The sequence below is a fragment of the Hippocampus comes genome, unplaced genomic scaffold, assembly GCF_001891065.2.
Source record: "Hippocampus comes isolate QL1 unplaced genomic scaffold, H_comes_QL1_v1.1 scaffold17, whole genome shotgun sequence".
Classification (NCBI taxonomy): domain Eukaryota; kingdom Metazoa; phylum Chordata; class Actinopteri; order Syngnathiformes; family Syngnathidae; genus Hippocampus; species Hippocampus comes.
The window spans coordinates 1,880,476-1,907,375 of record NW_017805002.1 but is presented as its reverse complement, the minus strand read 5'-3'; the positions used below and the strand labels follow the sequence as shown (position 1 = coordinate 1,907,375).

General features: G+C 42.4%; 1 protein-coding gene across 2 annotated transcripts in view; it reads left to right on the top strand.

Annotated features, from left to right (window-relative positions):
- The window catches only part of magi3b (membrane associated guanylate kinase, WW and PDZ domain containing 3b), a 135,148-nt gene that overhangs the window by 65,360 nt on the left and 42,888 nt on the right, over positions 1 to 26,900 (top strand). For both annotated transcript variants that reach the window (XM_019857626.1, XM_019857632.1), the window contains exons 2-3: positions 16,216 to 16,332; positions 24,074 to 24,193. In XM_019857626.1, coding sequence (XP_019713185.1) covers positions 16,216 to 16,332; positions 24,074 to 24,193 — 237 coding nt within the window. The remainder of the gene's footprint in view (positions 1 to 16,215; positions 16,333 to 24,073; positions 24,194 to 26,900) is intronic.

The following is a 26,900-nucleotide window of genomic DNA, read 5'->3' as shown; positions in this document are numbered from 1 at the left end:
GAGACCCTTTTGCACCTTTATTGCTGTTGATTGATACTCTGCCTCATTCCAGCTGATGAGTTCAATGCGGCAGGTTTTTGCAGTTCCCCGCAGAGCTGTGTTGAAGTCCACTGACAAAGCATTGTGAACGCAAGCAGAATACGTTGAGTGATTTATTTAGCTTTGAAATAAGGTCATCTTAAGAGTATTCCAGACGGCTCTCAGTATGATGCAGTGCCATTATTAATAATATAAAATGAATAAATAATTAGTTTTTTCCCTGGTTTTACGTTTGTTCTTTATTTTCATACCATCCATAATGTCCATTTTCTTTTCATTTCTGAAATGGTCAGAATGAATTGTTACTTCCTGAGATATTTAGGTCAGTGCACTGATGCAATTTGACTCGAATGCTTTTCTTATCTCCTATTTTTATATTGTTTATGCAAGAAAACAGGAGGCAATAGGGAGTGGTTTTATATACAGTGTATAATAACAGTGGCATCTATAATTTAGAGTGTATTCGTGAGTTACGTGTGTGCAATTGTTCTTGTGCTTGGTTATGTTTGTGTAGTCATGACATGGAGTCACTGTTGCTATAGTAACAATTGATGGGGATCTCAAGTAAGAAATTGTCAGTAGAGCAATTAAACAGAAGAAAACAAAGATATAACGTGTGCATGTGCGCCTTTCATGCCTTGCAAAAATGAACCACCCGCAATAGTTAACCCAAGGTCGGACAGTTCTCATCATTAACGACCCCCAGATGGAGCGACTCCATCAAAATAGACCTAAAACCTACTTTTGCACCACATGGACACTCCTATCAGGCATCGTAATAGCCAACATGAGGAGGCATATTGATCATTACATGAGCAGAGCACAGAAAGGCATAAATAAAAACACCAGAGATGCCAAACACCAACTCCTGGTTGACAGGACAATTGCCCAAGACTGTAAAATCAGAAGCACCAACCTATGCATTGCCTGGTTTGACGACAAGAAATCCTACGACTCAATGCCACACGCATTCATACTGGAGTGCTTGGAACAGTATAAGATCATCAAGAACTCAATAAAACTGTGAACTACAACTCTGGCGGCCAACTCAATGCCAGATGCACAGCTGAATATCAAATATGACATATTCAAAGGAGATGCTCTGTCCTCTCTGCTGCTCTGCATCGGCCTGAACCCACTCAGTCAGGTCATTCAAGAGTGGTTTCGGATACTGGTTCACAAGTGGAGCAACGATCAACCACCTCTTCTACATGAATGACATCAAGCTGAATGCCAAAAATGAGAAGATTGACTAATTGGTTTACCTCAAAAGGTTTTATAGTCATGACATGTCATTTGGAATAGGTAAGTGTGAGGAAATGGTATCTAGCCGAGGGAAGAGAATGACAACTGAAGTGATTAAACTACCTAAAGGCAGCTTAATAGATGTGCAGGACGCGAACAAATACCTTGGAATTCCACATGCAAATAGCAACCATGAGTAGGAAAATCGAAGGGCAGCCACAGCCAAATACCTAAGGATGGTGAGATCCTCAATCGTCAACTGAATGACAAGAATTAGATTCAGGTCATTAACACCTACGCCTTGCCAATAATCAAATACCCTGCTGAAGACAGGAAAAGATGCAAGCCAGTGATATCAAGACAAGAAAGCTCCAAAAAATGCACAGAGGATTCTATCCCAAGTCCAGCATCTTGAGACTGTTCACAAACTGAAAAGAAGTGGCCCACTGACTTGTGAGTGTCATGAGCAATATCCAGGAGGAAACAATAGGCCTCCAAGACGACATCAAGATGATGCCCCCGAGAGATGACCTGCTTCGTGAATGCTTCCGGCAACGGAAGCCCAGTAAGGAGAAAGAGCCAGATGGGCATTCATAGAAAGGCAAGCCCCTGCATGGCATGTACCATTGACACATTTAACAAGTAGCTGCCATCAAGCAAACACACTAATGGCTGGACAAGGCTGGACTGAAAGACAGCATGGAGGCGCTAATCATGGTAGCAGATGAACAGGCCCCAAAACCAAGATCAATCGAGGTCGTGGTCTACCACATCAGACAGGACCTTGGGTCCATGCTGTGCAAAGAATCCCCAGAGATGATGGGGCATATAACAGCAGGGTGTAAGATGCTGGCGGGGCAAGGCATACATGGAGCAGCATAACCAAGTAGCAGGAATAGTGTGTATCGGAACAACTGTACCAAATATTGACTAAAGGTCCCAGAATCAATCAATCTATCGATCTATCTATCGATCGATCCAAAGTTGTTTGATTATCAAGAATGTCAGAGTGCAGCCTTCATTTGTTCTGTTGTTCTGTATGCAGCCCTTGGAGTGAAAAAGTTTGGACGCCCCTGACATAGTGAGTTGGTTACATAACTTGTCCGCATGCAAGATAATAGTCTTGCGTTTGCACACCTGAGGTCGTGCGTCTTCTCGGATCAGTGTATCAGCGGCGGCTTCCGCCAGGGTAGCGCGATGGATTTGACGTGCATGCTTTGCTTAACGGGCCATGTGGACAATAAAACAACAGATTCTGGTGTGGTGGTAAGTAGTTACTGGGGGTTCAGCGGATTTATGCAAACATGGTTTTTAACACCCTTCTGTCGAACCAACAGCTCCCACTCCCACCCCCCCACCCCCACCCAACAAATGTGAGTAAATATCATGATTGTGCACAGATTGCATTGGAGTAGCACAAACAATGTTGGTCTTTTGTGGCTAAATTCCACACAAAATGATCAAGTAATTATTTTGGGAGCCATGGCAATTTCCGTAATTGTTCAATCAATGTAAACAACAAGACACTCATAATGTATCTTGCTTTCTGTAATCAAGATGAAAATGCCATGTGGATGTGAACATTTTCGCTAATGATGTCTAATGACTGACAATCAAGTAGAAATTTGATTCGTCTGTCTTTTAGATTACTTAATCAAAACAAAGTTGTTTTGTGGCTGTCCTCTTAAATTACAAAAACCAATGTTTCCTAACCTTTATCGAGCCGACATGGCACCCATTTTACATTAGAAAGACTGAAATAAAGGTGATTTTGTCTGAATATACTGTTACTCACAATTGAATTTTCTCATTTTGAGATCTGGGCCTTGACTTTGACACCTGTGACAGAGATGATGCTTGTTGGAAGCCATGACTTATTCTACATGAATGACAACATGGCTTTAATGGACCTTCTGCGAGTGGTCATTGTACATCACTGGCATAGATAGATAATCAGATATGTATGATATGATTTAGCAAATTATTATTAAGAAATTATTTTTGGAGAATTTTATTGGAAGGACAGTTAGATTAGCTTTAGCTGACAGTGGTAACTTATGATTCCCCACACTGGGAATTTGTTTTAAGGGAATTGTTCTTGCCCCATTTAATGTATATGCAGTGTAGTGCTGCCTCTGTGAGTGAAAATGTTTTTACTGTGAACCCCTACATATTCGCAGTTCAATATTTACACATTCTCCGATATGTAGATTATTTTTTTCCTTTTTGGCAAGGAACGGTCGAAGTGAGTTGAGAAGCGTCCTTTATACAAAAATAGTCCTTTGGTGCCATCTTGTGTCATCTATAAGCAATTACAGTATGGGCTAAACTTTTTAGGGTGTGGTTGTCAATCATTCATATTTTGGCTATTCTGGGTGGGGTTGGGTCCTGATCACCATATTGTCTTCTATCGGTCTCTGCTTCCTGAAAATCAGGGTAACGAAAGCTGGACTTGCCATTGGTCCAGCAGTATATGGCGAGGGATGTTTCACTCACATGAAACAGCCCCTGAAACTGGGTGGATTTCAGCAAGACAAAAAATAGCATCTGTTTGTGATCCTTGGGGTATTTTGACAAAAGCATGTATTCGGGAAACTTGAGAATTTTTAACAATTGTAATAAAAATGCATCATAGGGCTCCTTTAAATCACATTTCCTGCATTTTCCAACTCAACAAGGGTCCTTCCCGACACATGCAGTCACGTGTCCCTCCACGCTTGATGTCACACTTGTTTCGCACCTGATCCTTGTAGGAGTCAGTGCCACATCTCCATCTTTGCAGCGAATGATCCGTATGCGCCGTTATTAACGGGTCAAGGAGCACACCTGAGCCAGGCTGTCATGGTCGCCCACGTTCCTACTCTTTTCCTTCGTCCCTCCAGCCTTGACAGTATTGTTCCCTCTCAGGGTGGCGCTAACGCTCCCCGAAGCCGCAGAGGTGTCAAAATTGACTTCTCCCCAGCCAGTACGCATCTACACGGATCCAGACGAGTCTTTCTATCTCTGGCGAGTTTGTAGATGCTGCCCTTGGTGGCCTCGTGTCATCCTGTCACCTGTGCCCCCCAATGCAGAAACGTGCCTGAGTCAGGCTGTCAGTGCAGGACCTACTTGGAAAAAATGATGTGCGCGAACGCCATTGGTTAGCTGCAACTGTGAAAATGCTGCTCCTGTTGACCATCCACCTCCCACTGATACACAAACCTTAGATAATTGTCACATTGAACCATCTAGGTACGACAAGAAAATGTATGCATTTATCGGGACTGAGCTCTGCCGCAAATCGCAAGAAAATGAGAAAGGCAAACGAAAATGAACAAAGACAATCGGGCCAAGTTTTGCCCCCTTCCGACGGACGACATCAAACGGCTGACTATCTTATGAGAGATCCTTGGCTTTGAAGTGTATTTAAAGTGGATTTTTCCCAATAATAGGGAACAAAACGGTCAGGCCCATCCATCCAGCGATCCATTTTCCGATCCGCTTTATCCTCACAAGGGTCGCGGGGGGTGCTGGAGCTTATCCCACGTGTCTTCGGGCAGTAGGCGGGGGAAACCCTGAACCGGTTGCCAGCCAATCACAGGGCAAACAAAGACGAACAACCATCCGCGCTCACACTCACAACTCGGGACAATTTAGAGTGTTCAATCAGCCTGCCATGCATGTTTTTGGAATGTGGGAGGAAACCGGAGTACCTGGAGAAATCCCACACAGGCACGGGGAGAACATGCAAACTCCACACAGGAAGGCCGGAGCTGGGATCGAACCTGGTACCTCTGCATTGCGAGGTCGATGTGCTAACCACCGGGCCGCCCATTACACAATAATTAGTGACCTTTTTGTTTTACTTTGCATTTGTTACATGCGAGACACTCAATTCAAACAAACGCTAAAATTACTAAAACCTCAACTAAAACTAGTCATTTAAAAAGAAAAACGATCAAACTTGCTCTAAGAACGAATTAAAACTATGATTGAAAAAAACACAGAACTCAAAATGAAATAAAAACTTACTTTGAAAAATCCTAAACTATTAAAGCCATCTGCGATTGGCTGGCAACCAGTTCAGGGTGTCCTCAGCCACCTGCCCGATGACAGCTGGGATAGGCTCCAGCACGCCGGCGACCCTCATGTGGACAAGCGGATTCGAAAATGGATGGATGGATGAATGGATGGATATGATAGCAGTGGCGAGGAAAACTAACTCCTTTCAAAGGACCTCATCACTTACGGTACATACAGACAAATTAATGTGCCAAACCTGCGAATGCACACTTCACAAAAATGACTGAAACATCTATATTTTCATAGTTGAATATGTGCAAATGATGCAAACACATTTTGAACATCCCAGTGGGCATCTGATGTCAAATGCACATCAATGTGATGTCAAAATCCAATCTTCAACTTCAAATTGATGTCAAAATTGATGTCACGCGCCCGCTGGGATCTACAAACCAGGCTTACGCACAAATAATGATGGATCGGTCTTTGAAAAAAAAACGTCAAACACACATCTTTTAACCGACGTGCAACGTATTGAAACTGTAGTCGTTCATTCCACCAGTAATAATCATTTTAACGATGATCATTTCATGTAATTCATAATGATATAATTTGCTCATAAGTTGACTAATGTGCTTAAGAACTGTGAAGGGCACTTGTCGTCACTGTCACACTCTTGCTGTTCAATGCATGTATGTGCTTATGCTCTGTATGAGTGAACCCGCCGCTGTGTTGAGCGTCCACAGTTCTCATTCATTGAGCAGAGTGCTCAAGTACGCTGATCGTGGACCTGGAAAAGCCATTGAACTGCTCGCATTTTCCCAGTGAATCCAAGTCTTTAAGGTTTTGTCCATATGTACGCCATAAAACAACATTTTCTGACATTTGATCGTAAAAGAAATCAAAGGCACACATTTGCACAGAGGCCTGCTTGTGACGTCACACCATCGGCATCGATATTTTCTGTTGCTTGTTCCAAAACGAATTTCATGAATTCTGTTGACTACAGATGTCTCTTTGCTGTTCTATATTTATTTATTGCTATCTATTTAAACATCTTGTGTGGTGTTTATTTATTGGCTGGCTTGTAATTTATTTGTGTACAGCATTCTCCACTTTAAATTCTGACTTGATGAAAGAAAAAAAAAAAGATTAATCTCATTATTGTATGTTGTCAGCTAGGGGTGTACCAATACAGCTATTTAATCGATGTTGCAAAGTGTCTGACCCGTGATCCAGCTACATCACTGGACTGGTGCACATCGATGCTGGCCGTATGTGTTCAAAATTGTCTTCTTCCAAAATCTGGAGATGCGATGGCAAACGCCAATTGTCGATGGTTGGTCACACCAAATTTTATAACCCCGCTGATGGCTGACATGTCTGAAAGATAAAGACTGCATCTGGTTATTTCCATGGCTATTTTCAGTTTTACAAACTTTATTTCAAGTTTCTTTCGAAGGAGGACCTTGATTAGAAAAATCCTTATGTGTGTACCAGGCCTAACTGTGTAATCAAATCTGATGTGCAGTTTAAGTCAATCCTGATGAGTAGCAACAAAACAAACCAGCAAATCATTGATCAAAACTCTCACCTTTGTTCTTTCAATCTTTGTTGAGGTAATAGCCTTTTTTTTTTTTAGGACATAACGGCTTCATGAGCATAAAGTGACTGAAAGTACAATTGGGGTAAAAAGATGGATTACATCATCCGGACTTTCAAGTTCAATTACTGTTTGGGCGACTCTCCTTCATGATGAATAATGTGCTTTTATTCCACCGCGGTAATAGAAGGTCGCAGAGTTTGCCTTGCGGGCCTCTGGTTTCAGGCTTTACCAAAACCGGAAAGCTTGTGCAGCCGTGACCGCTCTGCGTGAAAACCCAGAAAAAATGGAATGAAATTTAATTTGCTGTGTTTATGGCATGGTATCCGTGCGAGGAATCTTGCGGAGTTGATAACCACTCGGCTGCTTGGACGATCTCTCCTCCAATCTCCCATGGCCTTTTCGCCTATTAGGAGTGTGTCAGGGTGTGTTTCCATCTTTTTCCCAGCAGACTCCTCAACTGGAAGAAGCATTTAAGAGTCAATCAGGCCTCGTGATGGACTTGAGCACTTTATCCCCCAATGAAGATACACAAACGCCACAGCAACGGGATGTCTTATGAGAATCGTGCGAGAATGGAGCCGTTCTCTTCTGTGGGTTCATTGTTACAAATTGATCGGCGGTTCTCTCAGGCAGCGGATTTATAAGAAAGGGATTAAGATTGTGCACTGTGAGTAACTGGAATGTCCTTCAATCCCCATGGCGCTCTTTGATGAGCTACGTCATGATTGCAACGCAAAGTCTTGGTCAGGGATGGCCAACAAACAATGGAGGGGGCCAACATTTTTCATCGCCGCTATTTGGAGGTCACAGTACTGTGCACAAAAATGCCATTTTCAATAAGGAAAAAAATATCCGCATATGTCTGTTATTATTTTTTTTTTAATTGCTCCAGCAGACAGAACAATGTCTTTAAATATTCGTTAAAATAAATGTTCACATGCACACTGCCTTTTTCAGACTAAAGTCACACTAGTCAAAAAATGCATCATGAAGAAAAGAAAAAAAGTCTTTCCGGAGTAAAGGTCACATTTTTTTTAGTATATCCATGTTTTTGGATGACACAAATGTAGTAACTCCTCATACACTTCAAACGAACTGTCAACGGTTCTTGACGGGATTTTTTTTGTTTTTGTTTGTTTGTTTGTTTTTTTTTTGGTATAATTTTGACAGAGATGTTGTAGTTTTGACTCAAGTTAAATCTTTCATGGTTGATTGCGTCTGTAACCACACTCGGCAGATAGGTTTGTTTTTTTGTGAACAGATAATCTACTTCCTATTTTATCCGCAAGACACCATTTTCTTGACCTTATGTGGGTCCTGGCAAAGCAGGACATGCTCTCTCTTCTTCTCTGATGTACAACTGTCAACTTATTTGGCGCGAGCGCTCATTTATTTGTAATAGTCCTGCATTCATAATATCTGTGTGCGGTAAACATCTGTGCTGTGCGCTCTCGTTCTCACTCAGTGCGCGATGCACTTTCCTAAGATGCCCCCACAATGCTCTTTGCTCACTCAAGAATAAAGCGTGCGCATGGTTTCGGCATTTCACATAGCACGGAAATGATGACCTTCCGATGAGGAGTAGCCTTTATAAAAAAAATAAATAAATAAATAAAGATAAATAAATAAAAATAGCCCGTGAAAGGGAGCTCGTCGCCCCGGGAGGAGGATTAAGCAGTGAGCTTGCACCTTTTGTTCCCCGCTGAGTTTTTTGTGTTGGCAAACAAATGCAGCCTCACTTGTCATTTAGTCCAGGCCGCCCCTTACTTGAAGTGACGGCAAAGAGTAAACAAGAGCATTCTATGCGGGATTAGGCTTGTAATAATAATAATACCATACAGCGAACCCCCATTTATCACAATGGATATGTTCCAGACCCTTGAAGACAAACAACCATTCATACTCATGTGAATGAATGAAGCACAATTTTCAGTCTTCAGTGAACCAGTTTTGGGAATATGGAAGGATACTAGCGTACCTTGGGAAAACCCACGCAAATGAGGTTGGAAGTCTTCAGTGAACCAGTTTTGGGAATATGGAAGGAAAACCCACGCAAATGAGGTTGGGATATGCAAGCGGCACACAGCGATGATAATATGCAATTCGAACCGAGATCTCTTGACAGTGAGGCAGATTTACTTACCACTAATGTACTGTGCTGCCACTACCCATCCTATGTATAGAAAGAGAAGTCTCAACATTTGCTGTCACCAAGTAAAAAGAAGTTGAATTAAATTAGGCAGCACGTTGAAATCGTGGTAAGCATGTCTGCCCATTTGTTTGAACCTCTGTTGGAACATTGCCCTGTCTGTATTCATTCTCTCCACGTGCACTCGGTTCCCTTTCTCACCCCAAAAACATTTGTTAGCTTCATTGAAAACTCTTCATTGTCCATTGGTGTGAATGGTTATTTTTCTTTATGCGCCATGCAGTTAGGATGGCGACCAGTCCAGGGTGTACCTTGTCTTTCACCCATCGCCAGTTTGGGTAGGCTCAAGCAAACAGAGCAAATGCCAAAGAAAGGAGTGTCACATGCACTCTCTTTGCTCTTCCCTCTTCTCCTTTTTAATAATTTGCCAAGTGAAACGTCTGCTGTCTTCCAAACGACGGGAATAAGCATGTCGCCGTCGCCATGAGGCTTTCAAAAACACCTCACCTGAAGCCAAAAAGGAAGCGGAGAGATTTCCCCGCTTCCTGCACGATAGCCGCCGCAGACAGCCCTTTGTAGTTTGATCCCAAGATAAAATCTGATATCTTCGTCTTATCATTCCCTCGCGGCTGGCCGGATTATTGGTGAAGCGCCTTGAGACAGCTATCTTAGGTTTGCAATGACTCGGCCTTTTTTTTTTTTTTGCAGACTCATCAACCATCAAAAGAATGCCCAATGAAGCCAGTGGTTGCATTATATAATGAAAAAAAGAATAGTAAGAAATCAAGTAAAAAAAAAAAAAACAAAAAAGTACTGTAAATATATTTTTTAATTTCATTCACTAAATAACATAATAATTATCAATATAATTATAATTATACATCACAAATAGCATGGGTTTAATATGCAGGTATGAAATTAATGAACTTTGTAGTGCAGTGTTTGTGTGATTTTCTATTTAAGGACGCTTTTCACACTTGTGTAAGGTGGCCCTGATGCATGATGGGAATCGTTTGGCCGCTAGTGCACGTACATCACAGGAACTGGGAGCTTTTTTTGTCATCGCTTTGCTCAGCTTCCACCTCATTTCGGCGTCTAATGCAGTTCTTGTCTCTGACTCACACGTTCAATAATTAAACCGTGCTTGTACTCGGCAATAAAAGGAGAAGGGGGGGGGGACACAACTTCACTTTTATACAGGCACAATGCGGCGACAAGGTCGGGATCAGGATGCACCGCCCACAAACAACACATCTTACTTTAGTTGTTCTTCTTTATGTGTTTCCGACATTGTATTTGTGTAGTTGTTCATGTCGAACAGGGAAAGTGTGGTGTGAAGTTTTAGTTTGACTCACACAAACTTATGCTTCACATGGCCTTCATATTGTACACATTTTTTTCATCACACATAGCCGGTATGCAGCATTCATAGACATACATACTGAAAAAGAAATTGATGACTTGATTTGTCATCGGATTATTCGATTACTGGTTTCAGCCCTATTCTCTTCACACTGGTGCCAAATTAAAAGCCTAAAACATAATTGCCAATTTAAATCATGATAGTTTTTTTGAGCATCCCATGGAGGACTCCTGAAGTCTTGTTTGACACGACAGTTCGCACTTCATATGCGACAACAGTGTGTGTATGTGGCACATGGACGCATCACCACACTCACATACAACCCCAATGAGACCACAATGAGAACTCAACCGAGCAATCCACTCTGCGAAGTTCATCAAAAGCTAATGCTGATAGCTAATGCAACCTTGGCATCAACAAAACTAAATGCAGCTCTTCCTTCCGTTTTGGCCTTGACATGATAACAGAGTGATCACACCGATGGGGAGTCAGCCTTGCCGATCATGTAATGAGGTATATAAACTCGATGGGGGTCAGGCGGGGGGTGGGGTGATTTATATGTAAACTGCAGAGAACGTCTCACTCACCGGCACACCAAGGTCCCAACTATCGTATTAGCGCAGATGGATAGATGGGGTGGTGGTGGGGGTAATATATGGTTGGGTTAGTTAAATTTACTGTGGAAGCAGATGTCTCACTACGTCTACTTGTTAAATCAAGCGACTGGAAATGTGCCATGCTACGCTTTTATGAAAAGGAAAATGTGCCGAATTCATCAACCAACGGGGTCGGTTGCTTGTCCCCAACTTGCACGTCAGCTCACTTTTTTTATTGTTGTTATTGCTTTTCAATGTAAAAACAGGTCAAATTTGACATGAACAGAACGTGGGGGTTAAGCTGCTTATTTGTCAGACGTTTAAAAAAAAAAGAAAACAAGGTAAAATTAAGTGTGTAGAGGGAGCTCTGGAGCGTGCGAGACGACTGCCAGTTTGCTTTTATTGGGCAGTCGAGCGCAGGCATCTGGCGAGCTGCTTTTCTCGTCAGATGCACCGTGCTCCATCGCGTGCCGCTTACAGAAGTGAAGAGAATCCATCTGACGGTGCTACGTGAGGTGTGAGATTATAAACGAGGCTCATGGCGGTTCACCCAAACGCCCCACCCAATTCCCCCGACCCATCACCCCAGCCTGAGCTGAGGCTCAGTGCCGTGCGCTTGTCACTCAAAAGCCGCCCGGGGCAGTTTTTGTCCCCAAAGATGGCCACGGTCGGCCGCGGGGTTAAGGCTGCAATGGAGGAGGCGTGGGCGATGAGAGCGGGATGCCAGGGGCTGAGAGGAGAGCCCGGCGAGCAGGATGTTACTGAGTCATCAAGCCAGCGGTGGTTGGTTGTTGGCCAAGCGTCTACCTGCTTGATATTCAGGGCAAAATAGAGCATTAGGGGGAAGGATTTAAAAGCCAACTGTGTCAGAGTTTGATTGGAAGCTTTGGATGCATGCGATGTTGATGTTGGGCTCACTTTGTGTTGTTTTTTACTCCAAACGTAGATGGGCAAATTCCCAACATGCTCTCATAGACTTTGAGAATTTTTTTCTTTCGCTTCGCTTACTGTTTAGGGGAAATCACGTTTAGCTGCAACCTTTTTTCTTGTAATATTACCTTGAATGGAACCGCATGACTTGTACTTTACGGACCGGAAGTCAGAAGGTCATTCACGCCACTCAGTAGGGTGAAGAAGTAACATCGGAAAAGGTACAATACCAAACAACAGTGGACTGATTTGTGGGCTTAATATCACTCTTAGAGTATTAAGTTTACACAACAATAACCATTAAATACATCAACATTGGTATGCATTAAAAAAAGGCATTTCATGATTTTGCTGCTGACACAAAAACTTTGTGAGCTGAGTGTTGGTTCGTTTCCACCCTTGAAAGGTTCCAAAAAGTCAATATTCAGTGACTTACATGCACTTTGCGTTTTCCAAAAGGTCATAGAAGAATATATTTTTGAAAAAACATCGGTGTTATTTTGTTATGTTTTTGTTTTTTTGTATTTCTTTGCGCAGCAAAAGAAACATGCACAGCCTCGGTGTGCATTGAGGCTTCTTTTCTTGGTGTGCTCATGCAAATTGGGCAGGATACCCTCGCACGGTGTGCCTCTTTCCCAATGAGCCGGTGTGCTGCAAGCTGCTGCAGGACCCGATGCCATATTCCCTTTATGCCACGGATGCTTAATTGACAGACAGATGACTCGCATAATGAACACCCGGTGGACGTCGCGCATGCTGCAGGGGGAGAATTCCTCAGACTCGTGACGTAACGGACACCATGCTCACTTTCCACCCTACATTCAGAGTAAAAATATTTCAATATTTTTAAATCACACATAACTCTGGGTATCACAGGGTCAACAGCAGAAACGGCAAGAAAATGTGGTTGCTAATCAGTCCAAGATGACTGTCAGTCAAATGTTCCACTGCTCATATGCACATTTATTTTGATGCCATTTGTGGAATCATACATCCATAATTAAAAACATCTGGCTCAGTAATAAGGAAAGGAACAGACATTGTTTTTTTGTTTTTTTTTTCCCTGTCGGATATATGTGGACCCAAGCCTTCTTATGTAATGTTCCCTCTTGGTTAAAACGTGTGTGTTGGATTCCAGCCTGGGCCTCAGAGACACTGGCTACAAATGGCTTCAGCTTCAGATGGCCAGAACACAATCCATTGAAACACTGTCACTGGAAAAATGAGGCCTGGTACAATCGCGTCGTTATCTGCGGGGGGAAAAGATGAGCGAGTCCACTTGTTGTACAAATAGTTAATAAGTTTTGCAACACTTGTTTTTAACTTCTTCCCCTCATGACTTTTCCTGGCAGTTCATATTTCATCATGCTCAGATCAAATTCAAATCCTCATCTACGGCAATATTTATGAGTGTCTGTGTGCGTGCGGGAATGATCTCACATGAGATTAAAAACTAAAAATTATCGAGCTTTTCAGTTTTTTTGTGAATTTTGAAATGCACTTCCTTTTGAGGATCTATGATTTTTTGTGTGTGTGTGTGTGTGTGTGTGTGTGTGTGTATAAAAATACCCAGAGTTGCAATCGAGACTGTCGACAGAACTGCCTTGTACTGACTTCTCTGATGTATCTAGTGAGGATGTCAAGACTGAGGTGGTTTTCCTGACTCGCGTTTAACCTCACCACTCATGGGACAGTAGCTCATGCCTCCAAACATTCTGAAAAAGATCCAAGTGCTAAGCTTCATATCAAGTCAAAGGGCTTTTTTCCCCCTTGTCAGGCTCCGTCCGGAAATGGCACTCTCAGATGAGGAAACTCGACCAATTTGAAGCGGACTTTGTTGAAGTCCCTCGAAGGAAAGCGTTGAGTTCAAATAGCTTAGTTTCCCTCATCACCTCCCACATGTGTGAGCTGAATAGGAACAAAGAGGAACGTTTCTGGGCCAGTTTTACGATGGAGTTGCCAGATTAGTTGCTCAGTTCTTTTTTTTTTCCCCCCCCCACTTTGTCAGCTCGACCAGCTGTGATGATGGCCCTCCGCGGGGAGCCGGGCAATGCTCTCTTGTACCTCATGGGAGGGCGGCAACTTCTAAAGCCCGTGGACACGAGGGCTATTTCAACGACGTCCGAAATTCGCATCCGCAGCTTCTTTCGAGTGCAAAACAATGGCCTGTTTTGGGATGTCTCTCGAAAGATGATGAGCTGGAAAGAGGATTTGAGGGCTGAGACAGCTCACAGAACTATTCCCAGAGCTCATCATTATTCCATCTTCCTTCCATAGCAGTTTTTTTTTTTTTTTATCAGCACGTACACTACAACTACAGTAGAAAGGTCTCATCTTAAGTACTGCTGAGATGCATTCACATCATCGCAGAGCAATCGTGCTGAGCTATGTTATGGCCTGAAAGAGGGAGAGCAAAAGAATGGGGGTGAGACATTCCTATAAAGCGCAGCACTTCAAAGGCGACTGTCTCCCGCCTGTCAAGTGACGCCGAAACAGGCCAAGCAGACAACCACAGATCTCCTCCTGTGTTGCAAACTCCTTTGGACGATATTTCAGAGAAAGATTCACTTTCTTCAAGATGAGTCAGAAGCTTCCGCTTGCTGCCGCCTTTCTTTGCCATAACTTGCTTTGCTTTGGCCAACGTAGAAGGGAGCCTCATGTACTTGGCTTCACACTGTTCATCTTATTATTCATGAAGTTGTTAAAACCACAAATTGAGTGCATCGCGATCAGTATTATACCATGGTTAGGTATGGTAACCCTTGTTAGATTTCGGGTACAGTTTGGGGTTTGTGTTACAGTAGGATTAAGTGTTAGGTTTTCGGATTTAGGGACTTCGCGTTAGGAGTTGGGGCAATAGGGTTTAGGATTGAGTTTAGGGGTAAGGATTTGTGGTTATATTCGGAGGTAAGGATGATTGTTAGGGGTTTGGAAGCAAGATTATAGGATTAAATTGAGGGGCTAGAGATTGGGGTGATGGTTCTGATTTGTGGTTTAGGGTTACGATCCCAAAGTGTACAACCCAAACGATTGCTTTTTTTAATCGCTGTATCCAGAATGCAGTCCAACAGTATTCCTACAAAGGTAAATCTTTTATACATGCTATATTTGAAGAAAAAAAAAGCAAATGACAGTGGTTTGTACCATGGTGAAAGAAAATAACTTTCTTTCATGTTTCTGACACTTATACAAACTAAATGTGTGGGATTTATCAGCAACCACTTTGTGAGGATGCAATAGGATTGTTCCTTAAATGACATTATCTAATTTTTTTGTATGTAACACAAAGTGTGACTTTCAAATCAACATGGTGCGCTGTAACTATTGCCTGTGACATTTTGTCCTTACTCTTCAATTCAGTGGTTCTTAACCTGGGTTCGATCGAACAACAGGGGTTCGGTGAATCAGTGTCAGGGGTTCGACGGAACCTCTGCCGTGGAGGTTAAGACACGCCCGACTCAACATGTCAATTAGTTATGATACGCCTGTTTGTCCATCACTGGCTGCAGATGATCGCATTACATTGCTTGTCCAATCAATCAGTGCTGCGGGAAATTTAGCTCGCTCAGTAGTCAAAGTGTGACTGTCGTGATAGTACGTGATGCACGGTTCATTTTGTGCACAGTTAAAAACAACTTACAGTTATGTCTAGAAATGTTATTTACTTTTTTCTAGTTTTTGTTTTTTTGAATTTATTTAAAAAAAAAAAAAGAAATCATATTTTTATTTTTCACTTAATGCAGGGTTCGATGAATGTGCATATGAACTGGTTGGGTTCAGTACCTCTAACAAGGTTAAGAACCACTGCTCCAATTCCTCTCAGGAAGCAAATGAGAAAATAGAATGATGAGGGAGAAAGAACAGGTGGCCACGGGTAAAAACGTCATGTCATCCTTTTGACTTGTCCAATCAGAAACAGGATCGTGATAAACAAAGGAACATTTTTAAAAATGAGATTACTGTCCATTTGATGACTAAAACAGACAATTTCACATGACCTACATATATTTTGGTTGTATCCATGTTCTCTTAAATCGCTTTTTCTGTTAGATACATCATACATCATTTTAAAAGACCTGCATTGAATTTTCATTTCGGAGAAGTCATGCGGAAAGGGAGCCAATGATATGATATCAGCGAGTCAATAGTGTGATCTTTAACACAGTTGATGCTTTGATGGGAGGACAAGGATTGGATTGATTTCTCTTTTGGCCGTGAACTCTTTTTCGAGGGAGTGCTGTCGTGTCGTATTGACCCGTCATGTGTCCGTCTCTCTTCTTTGCAGGCAAAGTATTGAACACGGACTTACGTCACTACCTCAGTCTGCAGTTTCAGAAGGGCTCGGTGGACCACAAGCTCCAGCAAATCATACGGGACAACCTCTACCTGCGCACCATCCCATGTAAGAATTATCGATGCATCACAAATCGCCTTATCTGCAATCCAATTCCAGGCTACAAGACACTTCATAATCTATCTCGTTCCTCTCAGAGCTGCTGCAGAATCGTAAAAGATTTATAAGTTAGCAACTCACTTTATCAAATACTTTTCTCAAATTCTTTTACCGTATTTTCCACACTAAAAGGTGCATGGATTATGAGGCGCACCTTCAATGAATGGCCGATTTTGTCATTTTTTTCATACAGTGGGCGCACCGCTTTATAAGACGTAATCTACAATGCATCCACTAGATGGAGCTACACTTAAGGAAACGCCAGATGTCAGTAAAACTTATTTAATAAAGCAGCGACACAGTTCACTTAACCAACAGCCGGTTATAACATTGACTCATTAACGTTGAACTCTCTTGCCACTGCTCTATTTCCGTGTTCAACTGCGTAACCGATCGCCATAAAGTTTGAACTCTTCGTTGTCAGCATGTCTCGAGCAAGGAGCCATTTTGGGGTCGAAATATTACCGTAATGACCATACAAAAGGCGCATCGGATTTTAAGGCGTGCTGTGAGCTTTTAGGAAAATGGAAGGCTTTTAGGTGCGCCTTATAGTGCGGAAAATACGGTACATTGGGGCAGGGGAGATTCATGCCAGATATCAAGTACAGAATGCACGTGCCAAAATATCTTGGGAAAAAAAAGGTTCCAAGTTATACTTTATCTCAGAATCATTTTGAATGTTTTCAACTTGATCTCAGAATCATTTTGAATGTTTTCAGTGATTATCTTCAAACGTGTATCGTACCAGACATTATGTAAGTTGGGATATTGCAGTTTTTTGTTTAATTACAAAATACACAAAACATGTTTTTTTTTTCATAATAAATAGGTATTTAGATGTTTTTTTTTCTTTTTTTGGTGCTGGTGGTATGGGGGGGGGGGTGATAACAGTCGTGAACACCGTTGGGAATGTTACTTTCGAAATCCAGTGCCCTGCGACTGACTATTCAGGATGTAGTCTGCCTTCTGCCTGAAGTCAGCTGGAATAGGCTCCGGCAGCCCCCTACAACCCTGCGGTGTTGAAAATGGATAGATGGACAATGTTATCCATCCACCCTTCCATTCTCTACTGCTTATCCAGGATCGCGTCACAGGGAAAGCAGCTTTTGCAGGGAAGCCCAGACTTCCCTCTCACTAGCCATTTCTTACAGCTTTTCCTGGGGGATCCCAAATTACTTAATCTCCTCCACTTGGGGCAAGATCTCATCCCTGACCCGGAAAGGGCACTTCACCCTTTTCTGACTGAGGACCATGGTCTCAGATTTGAAGTTGCTGATTTTCATCCCAACTGCTTCACACTCCACTGCGAAGAGGCCAACAGTACCACATCATTTGCAAAAAGCAGAGATGCAATACTGACGCCACCAAACCGGACCCCCTCAACGCCGCGGCTCTACTTCGAAATACTGTCCATGAAGGGTATGAACAGAACTGGTGAAAAAGGGCACCCTTGGTGGAGTCCAACCCTCACTGGAAAGGAATCCGACTTACTGCCGGCAATGTGACCCAAACTCTGACATCGGTGGTACAGTATAGGCGCTGAACAGCCCATATCAGAAGCTTCGTTACTCCCACAGGAGCCCCCACAGAACGCTCCAAGTGATATGGTCAAATGCCTTCTGAAAGTCCACAAAATCCATGTAGACTGGTTGGGTGGACTCCTTTGCACCCTTCAAGGACCCTGCCGAGGGTGTAGAGCTGGTCCACTGTTCCAAGACAGCGACAAAAGCCACACTGCTCCTCTTGAATCCGAGATTCCTCCCCAGCATCCCGAATATACCCGACCAAGGAGGCTGAGGAGTGTAATCCCTCTGCATTTGGAACACACCCTCCAGTCCCCCTTCTTGAAAAGAGGGACCAACACCCCTGTCTGCCCAGACCCTGTCACTGTTCCAAATGTGTGTCAACCAGCACAGCTCCACAACATCTAGAACCTTGAGGAATTCCGTATCTCATCCAACCCCAGGGCTTTCACTACGACTATGCCTCGCTGAAAAATGCAAGCTACTTTGTAGAGCAACTTTATGTTTACACGCCCCGACATTTTCTTGACTGCAATATACTCTTCTTTGCCACCAGCAGCTCGATTATATCCCACCAGGTTATTACCGCGCTTTCCAATTCGCATTGAGAGGAGTAGCCACTTGCTAGTTTGTGAGCGAAAAGGATTTGCGTTTCTCAGCAAGCAGACAAGTGGCGGTCTTGTTCGTGGCATCACCTCCTACAGGGGGGAATTTAAATAACCACACCGAGCTGTCCTGTAAATTGTGGCATCCAGGGATGATGCTTTTCAGCATAGATGCATCGCTGGCTTGCTAAGTGCATCTGTAACGCAGGGGGGCCCAATGAATCATTTGCGATCGATCAGAGGCTCGCAAAGGGGGTTGTCAGTCGATCTCATTGCATGAACTTAATCACTTCCAGCCCTCCCAGTTTTAAACTATTGATATAGCTGTCTGCCAACAGCAGTGAATGAGTTTAAAAAAAAAAAAAAAGTAGACACCCCGTGACAGTTGTGAGGTTAAGCCGATCAGAAAATGGATGGATGGATGTGATTACTTTTCCAATGCAAAACTTGCTTTTCAAGATTATTTTTCTTGTTGGGTAAAAAATGAGAAACATTGTCGAGAAACAAGTGATTTTTTTTTCTCTCCTTTTTTTTTAATTACAGTGTATTCACATAACATTTTGGGTTAATGGGCTTTCAGGCAAACTTTCAGGATAAACCTAAAATGCACTCTAAACTTGACAGGTGAACTCTATTTGAGTTTCTGTATCTGTTTGAATGTACATATTCAATTCAATGCTTCAGGACTGCGGAACAACTTGCTGTTCTCTAACAAGAAACTGAACGGCAAAATTCACAACAGGTGTTTAATCCATGAACGGACCAAATAATGTCATGGTTCAAATAGAATCCGGATTAAAACAATCTTCTTCATCATTCTGCTCACGTTTTGATGACAGGACGTTTTCAGATGAAAATGGCCACTAAGTTGAGTGTCACAGTGTCTTCAGCAGGTTTCAACATGTATGGAAGACACTGGATAAATCACAGAGGCATATTCTAGAAGGGCGACACAGGTGATATTTGTTAGCCTGTCTATGGCGTTTTACATTGTTTGTCAGGATTAAGCCAAACAGACTTTTCTCAGGCAAAGTTATGTGATTGATTTAACTAAACAACATGTAGTTGTAAATGTTTTATCTTGAGTTTGACAGTTAAACCGAGAGTGGCAATAAGCAGCTGGAAGCCTCTTTTCCTGAAGAATCGTTTATCTGAGTTTACCGTCACCTTATAAGGCTTGTATCTCAAATTGCTTCGAATGCAAAAAAAATCCGCAGAATGACAGTTCTTCAAAATGCAGCCCCATCAAATGGATTCATTCAATTTCCAATATTTATTCTGCGAAATTCATTCGAAAACCAAATAAAAGTCCAATAGTTCGCTGGAACACATGCATTCCGGGGATCTGCTGTATTGCAGAATCTTTCATCTTAAAGCTGTTGAACAGGCACTTTCTGAGCCAAGGTGCAGCAAATGATCCATTTCTCTCCCCACCTTCACCTGAATATGCGCACACACACTCACACACACACCGTCCTTAAGTGTCACGGAGAACACACTTTCCATTCTCCTTTTCTTGTTCGGTGGTGGCGCTGGTTGGGGCTTTATGGCCAGGAGGCTCCATTCATCACGGGGCCCGCAGCGAGTCGGACTCTAATTCCCAGCTTGAATGACTGCCGTAATGAGCGGGAAATGCGTGAAGTGGCTTCCGTCACCCGCTCGTCCACTCGCTCCCATGTTCTCATCCTTCACCTTCCCCTCTGTTTCAATTACCTTGTGACCGCCTTGTTTTACGGCCATCATTTCTTTTTGGCAGCCATTCACAGCTTGTCGTTCAGCTTCTGATTTGAAAAAGTGCATTGACGCTAAAAAGAAATAGAGCATGAACATGAAATTGGGAGATAGTGCTTTCTCCTTCGGCCTGATCAAACAGTTATAGGTGTAATGTCTTATCCACACTCATAAAATACTTAAAATAATTGAGACAGCAGAACGGGCCCTCGCGTTGATTTGTGAAAATTCCTTCAATGATTATAAAATATTCGAAAACAAACTCATATTTTAAGGTATCACTGGATACCTGAAGGTGTATTCACACCAGAAATATCCTTTGGTCCAGACCAGTCATAGTTACTTTTTTAGAATGTACATATGTGGCCGACGCGCAGCTACAAATTCTTCAGATTTCTAAACGCTGCTTTTTACTTAGGTTTGTTCCTGCTTGAATTTTGAATTTGTTTTGCATTTTATTTCATGATGCAAATCGTCCATGCACAATTGATCATTTGCCACAATTTGGATGATGTAACAAGGAACTATCAAGCGTCATTACGCCCAGTGCTAATCTTCAGTTTACAAAAAAGTTTTAAAGGTGTCGTTTTTCAGACAACCCTTTCAGGCATTTCAAGTTGCTGTTGTGAAACCAAAACTTTCAAACCCCAATAAGCTCAGTCGCCTTATAAGCACTTCAAGTTAAGAAAGGTAATTACAGAGAAAGTGAAGAGTAAAGAGAAGTGGAGTGCAAAGGTCTGTGTGTGTGTGTGTGTGTGTGTGTGTGTGTGTGTGTGTGTGTGTGTGTGTGTGTGTGTGTGTGTGTGTGTGTGTGTGTGTGTGGGTGGGTGTGTGAGAAGCCCTTCTTGGGCACGTTCCATCTCATTTGAACAAGATGTGGAGCTCTGCAGAGGACAAAAGCAGGAGGGCTTTTTTTCGCCCCTCGAAGAGCTCAGTGGCACGCTCCCTCGACGCCCTGCTGAGATCAGACACAAGCTCAACGAGATTCATCTCGCACACAAACACACTCTCGCACACACGCATGAACACGCATGCCCCATACATCATCTTTGTGCTCAGCGATGCCTGGGATGACTTAAAAAACACATCACATAAAGTCCTTAATCTGTGACCATCTTTAACTCCCTCAAACTCCTCCATCTTCTCGATAGCTCTGCTATAAATTTCCATTGCGGATGACAGGAAGTTAAACTTGCACTTGATGTGGAAGGGCGCGATTTTCGGAGATGAGTGCCAGTGCAGTCAGCGTAAAAATGGCGCATCTTCATTTTTGTGCCAGTGCATGTCTAATTTACTGTGTTTGCGCCTCGCGAAACATTTCGGCAGATGAAGGACAGAAAGTAAACTGCGCTTGGTGTAAAAACAGGTCCATCTTCATTTTTGTGCACAGGCAAGTCGAATTTAGCGTGTTTGTGAGTTTGGTAGATTGCGCTTCGCCTCAATTTGATTGCACGCCCGCAGCGCATCTCGCACTTTGGTGACTAGATTTTGGACAACATAAAACCAGGTCTCAAGTGTGGTGAAGATAGTGTCAAGTGATTTTGGTGAATTCTGACCTCTGTTGACCTGTGTGGTGCATCTCATTGTTTTTCCATTCAGAAATTACAACAGCGTGGAAAAATCTCTCTGAATTATTCCATCCATCCACCCATTTTCCGATCAGCCTATCCTCACAAGGGTCGCGGGGGGTGCTAAACCCTATCCCAGATGTATCGGGCAGTAGGCGGGGGACACCCTGAACCGGTTGCCAGACAATAGCAGTTTCTGAATTATTATAGAAATCAATTCACTGAAAGAATTATTATCCTGATTGACATGTTAAATATTTGAACAGCCCTCCCCGGATCGTGCGCCACAACTCTGGGTGGTTCGGGGTGGAGGGGTTACACACAGACTAAAAATCAGTCGGAAAAGATGGTCCCCAATTGCCCAAGTCATGTGTGCGGCTGACTGCATAATCCGCAAGGGGAGAGTTTGCAATTTACCTGTCTCAACACACGGACCTCAGCCAGTCAATTGTCGGAGTTGTTCCATCATACATGTTGATAGATAGATAGATACTGTGTGTGTGTGTGTGTGTGTGTGTGTGTGTGTGTGTGTGTGTGTGTGTGCGTGTGTGTGTATCGACATACATGCCCGCGACCCTTGTGAGGATAAGTTGATTAGAAAATGGGATAAATAAATAAAATAAAATAAATAAATAAATAAAATAAAAAAGCCCACACACATACACCATTTTCTCAGCTGTTCATAAAGAGGTGAACCTCGCCACAGCAATTCAATTTGGTTGGTTCTGAAGTAATAATAGTTTGCTAGTTTGTTAGTTGAATAATTGCTTAGTTTTTGGTTCATGTTGTTGATTTGTTTGTAGTAAGTCGTTAATTACTTAGTTCATGCATTCATTCATGAGTGAATTGGCAAATTACTGACATCGTATTGCATTTGGTTTGTTGCTAGTTTATTTATTTGCTAGAAGTAGTAAGTAAATTGGTTTATTTCCTAGTTTGTTGGTTAGTGTATTAGCTCGGTAATTAGTTTTCGGTTCAAGTCATCACAAACCGTTTATTGTGCAGCTGTTCCGAACAAAGTGTCTCGTGCAATGCTTTCAGATAAAAAAAAAAAAAATCCACATCCAGTGTGCAACTGGAACGAGGCCTCATTATGTCACCGGCCACTGAAAAGCGATGCCCCGGCATGGCAGTACAATGGTTGCAGAAGACAGTTGGCAGGTATGCAGCAATGGTGGCACACGTAATTGGGCTATAGGGGGACATTTTTGAGAGCAAAGCCGCGAGTCACACTCTTTGCTAATGAGAAGCAGCTCAGCCTGGCATTCTTGCACGACAAGAGAAAGTGTCAAGCGCTTCAGCTCACACATAAAGCGCGTTACCAAGGAGTTCTGCAAAGAAGGCTGCTCTGATGTTTGTCTCACTATCAAACGAGCCATTTAATCATCTGCTGGGGTGCCGAGAAGCTGTCACGGTGCAATTAGAGCGGGGACATAAGAGGGGAAAATCAAAACAAAACCAAAAAAATGGAAATGGCGACAAAAAGTTACTTAATAGGGCACTGGGCCGCAGCAATCAGCTTGACTTGCCCGCTAATTGCTTCACATGTTAAAAAATATCAAGGAAGCCACTGAGCAAACAGCATAGGATTAAATCAACAGTTAGCAACACGGATCAGTCGCAATGTGAAAGCAGGAACCCGTTAGAATGATTTAATGTCCTCATCAACGCAATTTTCAACTCATCACACATTCAGCAACTGTTCCATAGTAGCTGTGCAATGTTAACGTAGCAAAGCTCAGGTGTATAGTGATATTTTGACTGATGCAGCTGATGTCAAATGTCAGTTTATTTTGAAGGATCATCTTTAGACAGCCTTGCTTTTTGTTAGAACAGAACCAAGGTCATATCTCTGTACATATCAGGAATGAAGAGTGGGAATAAATAAACGTTACACATTTCTTAGAGGATTCATGTTGTATGTGATTCTCCAACATACTCTGACTCTCTCATTTGAATGCCCGACAGCATAAATCCAGTGCGATGAATGTATAATAACCTGAGTGAACGCGCGCACGTGGATCTGTGCTTCCTCTCGTCCTTCAGTTGACCTTGAAGACAGCGAGTGAATGAATGGTCCGCCGTATAGCTTCATTTACGTGATGGAGATTTGCATTGAACTTGGCACAGACGATTGGTTCACTGTCCACGTGCAGCATTTCAATTTTTGTTGACCTTGGTGCATGCCTTTTTGGGGCTTGTTGCTGGGCAGCTTTCAAGTTTGAGTGAACGAATGTGTTTTCTTTGGTTTTGTTTTGCACAGGCACCACCAGGCTCCCTCGGGACGGAGAGGTGCCCGGTGTAGACTACAACTTTATCAGCCTGGGGGACTTCCGGATCCTGGAGGAGAGCGGCCTTCTTCTGGAGAGCGGCACCTATGATGGTAAGTGGAATCACACGTATTGATCACAAAGGAGTGCACTAACAAGTCTGGTGGGAGCTGACAAGTCAGAGCCTGATATATATATATATATATATATATATGTATACGTATATACAGTGGTACCTCTACTTAGGAAATTGATTGGTTCTGGAAGAAATTTCATAACTAGTAAAATTTATAAGTAGAGACGCATTTTCCATGTAAATGCCCTCATCTGTTCCAAGCCCCCTCAAAATTCTGACATAAATGTTTTCTAAAGCATACATATACATCAAAATATGTAACAAATACATGTTACAATTAGATTATTGCAAAATAAATGAGAGTTGTGCATAATGTAAAAAACAAAAAAAAACAGAGTAAAGAATAAAAATGGTCATTTGACTTTCAACTACGTCCTCTTCGTTTTTTGCCCTCTTTAGTCTATGCACTCTCTCAGAAGTGGTTTTTGTCTGGTGTTTTGTAAAGAACTGATCTGAGGACGTTTGCTTTTGTCGGCTTTTAGCAATCCTTCGAAAATGTCCAAGGCAAACATAAGCATAGTGAGTGTTCACCCATCTGGTGAACACTTTTTCTGGGTGATTCACATTTACGTAAAACTATCAGAATGCCTCATGGCCCGTGGGGGGAAATGACGAGTACGCTGCATAGACACATATCGATCTATTTAACTATCTATCCACACAAACACATACGGTCGAGGTCCCCCTTAGCCAATGGGATTCCAGGATGATGTTTGGTAATAGGCAATGGCAGAGCAGCTATAAGTATATTGTGTTCAGGAAACTCGGAGCTCCGACTAGCAGCCCTTACTGTATTTTTACCTTTCGTATCTTGAAATTTCTTTCGTAACAAGAGGCAATATTTTTCTGTTGAGGTGTTTCGTAACTTGAAAATTTCGTAGGAAGAGACGTTCGTCAGTAGAGGTACCGCCGTGTGTGTGTGTGTGTGTGTGTGTGTGTGTGTGTGTGTGTGTGTGTGTGTGTGTGTGTGTGTGTGTGTGTGTGTACGCGCGCGCGCACACAAACACACACACACACACACACTGCACAGTCTGTTGAGATAACGTCTGTCGTTGTGAGTTGGCGCAACAGTAAATAAAATGACTTGACTTATTGTGCACCTCATAGTTCACATTGTATGTGATGGAAGTTGGCATCTCTGAATTCCCTTTGTTTACGTACATCGTGCCAGCCTCGGTCTTGGTGGCGTGTCTCTTGTGGTTGGCGGCGCTCCTTCACGCTGTGTGTGTTGAGAATGTGCTGTGCTGTGGTGCTGCGTGTTGACCTTCTGTCAACCAGTCAACCTGCTGATCCCAGCAGCTGCCTGTACTGTCACACACCAGGAGGCTCAGACGCTTTCCAGTCGTGCTTTATTCAGAGCAGGGATGTCCAAACTTTTTCCCTTGAGGGCTGCATTTTGAGAAAAATGGAAGGGTGAAAGTGCCACTTCTTCAACTTCTTGAAACGCTATATTTTTTAAAACAATATTAATAACATATTATCATCCGAACATATTAGTATATGAAATGACATTTTACCAGGAATAAAGTTGTAATATCCTACACACAAGAATACAATTTTACTGTTACACTGGAAAAAGATGGAACCGTCAATGTAAAATCTGATCAGACGTGACCAAAAAAAGAAAGAAACAAACAAACAAAAAAACACAAATTGGCTATTTTTTTCTGTGAAAAATGAGGGATAAATTCCAAAACAAAAAAAAAATCCGAACAGGTGAATTGTGGAATGCCAAATCTTGGATTTGCAGGTGTACACTTTGTTTCGAGAAAAAAAAAATCTATATGAAATGAAAATATTTAATTTCAGTTTTAAAAACAGCAAAATATACTGTAATGTGAAAATAATTGTGTATAATGTTAAAAAATATTACTACTACAAGAATGCACAAATTAAGTTACAAAAATGAACTTCTGAATTAGACAGTAATAAAGACTTAATATTACAAGAAAAATATGCAAACTTTTTCCAAAAAATAAAAAAGATATAATAATAAAAAACAGTCCAAAAAAAGCACCACAGTTAAACAGACCAAAAAGGAACATTTGTCATACCTTTTTTCAGGCTAACCGTCACAATCGACGTGCGCTGTTCAAAACTATTGATTCTGTGCTTAGACTACATCAATTTTTTTCAAGAATAAAATCGGAATATCAAAATCACTCTGTCATATGAAAGTGTTCCATGTGCAATGAAATCTTTGTACTTTATCACCAAATGATTATTTTATGATTGTATTTATGTATTATTATTATTTGATGCCAAGTGATGCGGTCGCCATTGTGTTGATCCCATAAAGGTATCGGAGCGTGGGATTTCTCTTACATTGCGCGATGATTACAGCAATAACATGATAATCTGCCTGCTTGCATCGAGTGAACCACATTCTCCCTGGTCGCAAATCTGCACAGCAGGCAAAATAAAGGCGAGGATTTTTTTTCTTTTTTTTTTTCTGACAATTCACAAGTGACCTGAATGGATCGACTGTGCACGGCGCTCTCGGCCTTCCCATTCAGCAGCAGCATCTGAGCGCCGCTCTTCCCCATATGATGGAGAATTAAAAAGATAAAGCCAAATCCTCCTCAAGCCAGAAAAGCGCCTTAAGGCTGAGAGAGAAACCTTGTGTGCTAGTGTGTGCTAGTGTGTGTGTGTGTGTGTGTGTGTGTGTGTGTGTGTGTGTGTGT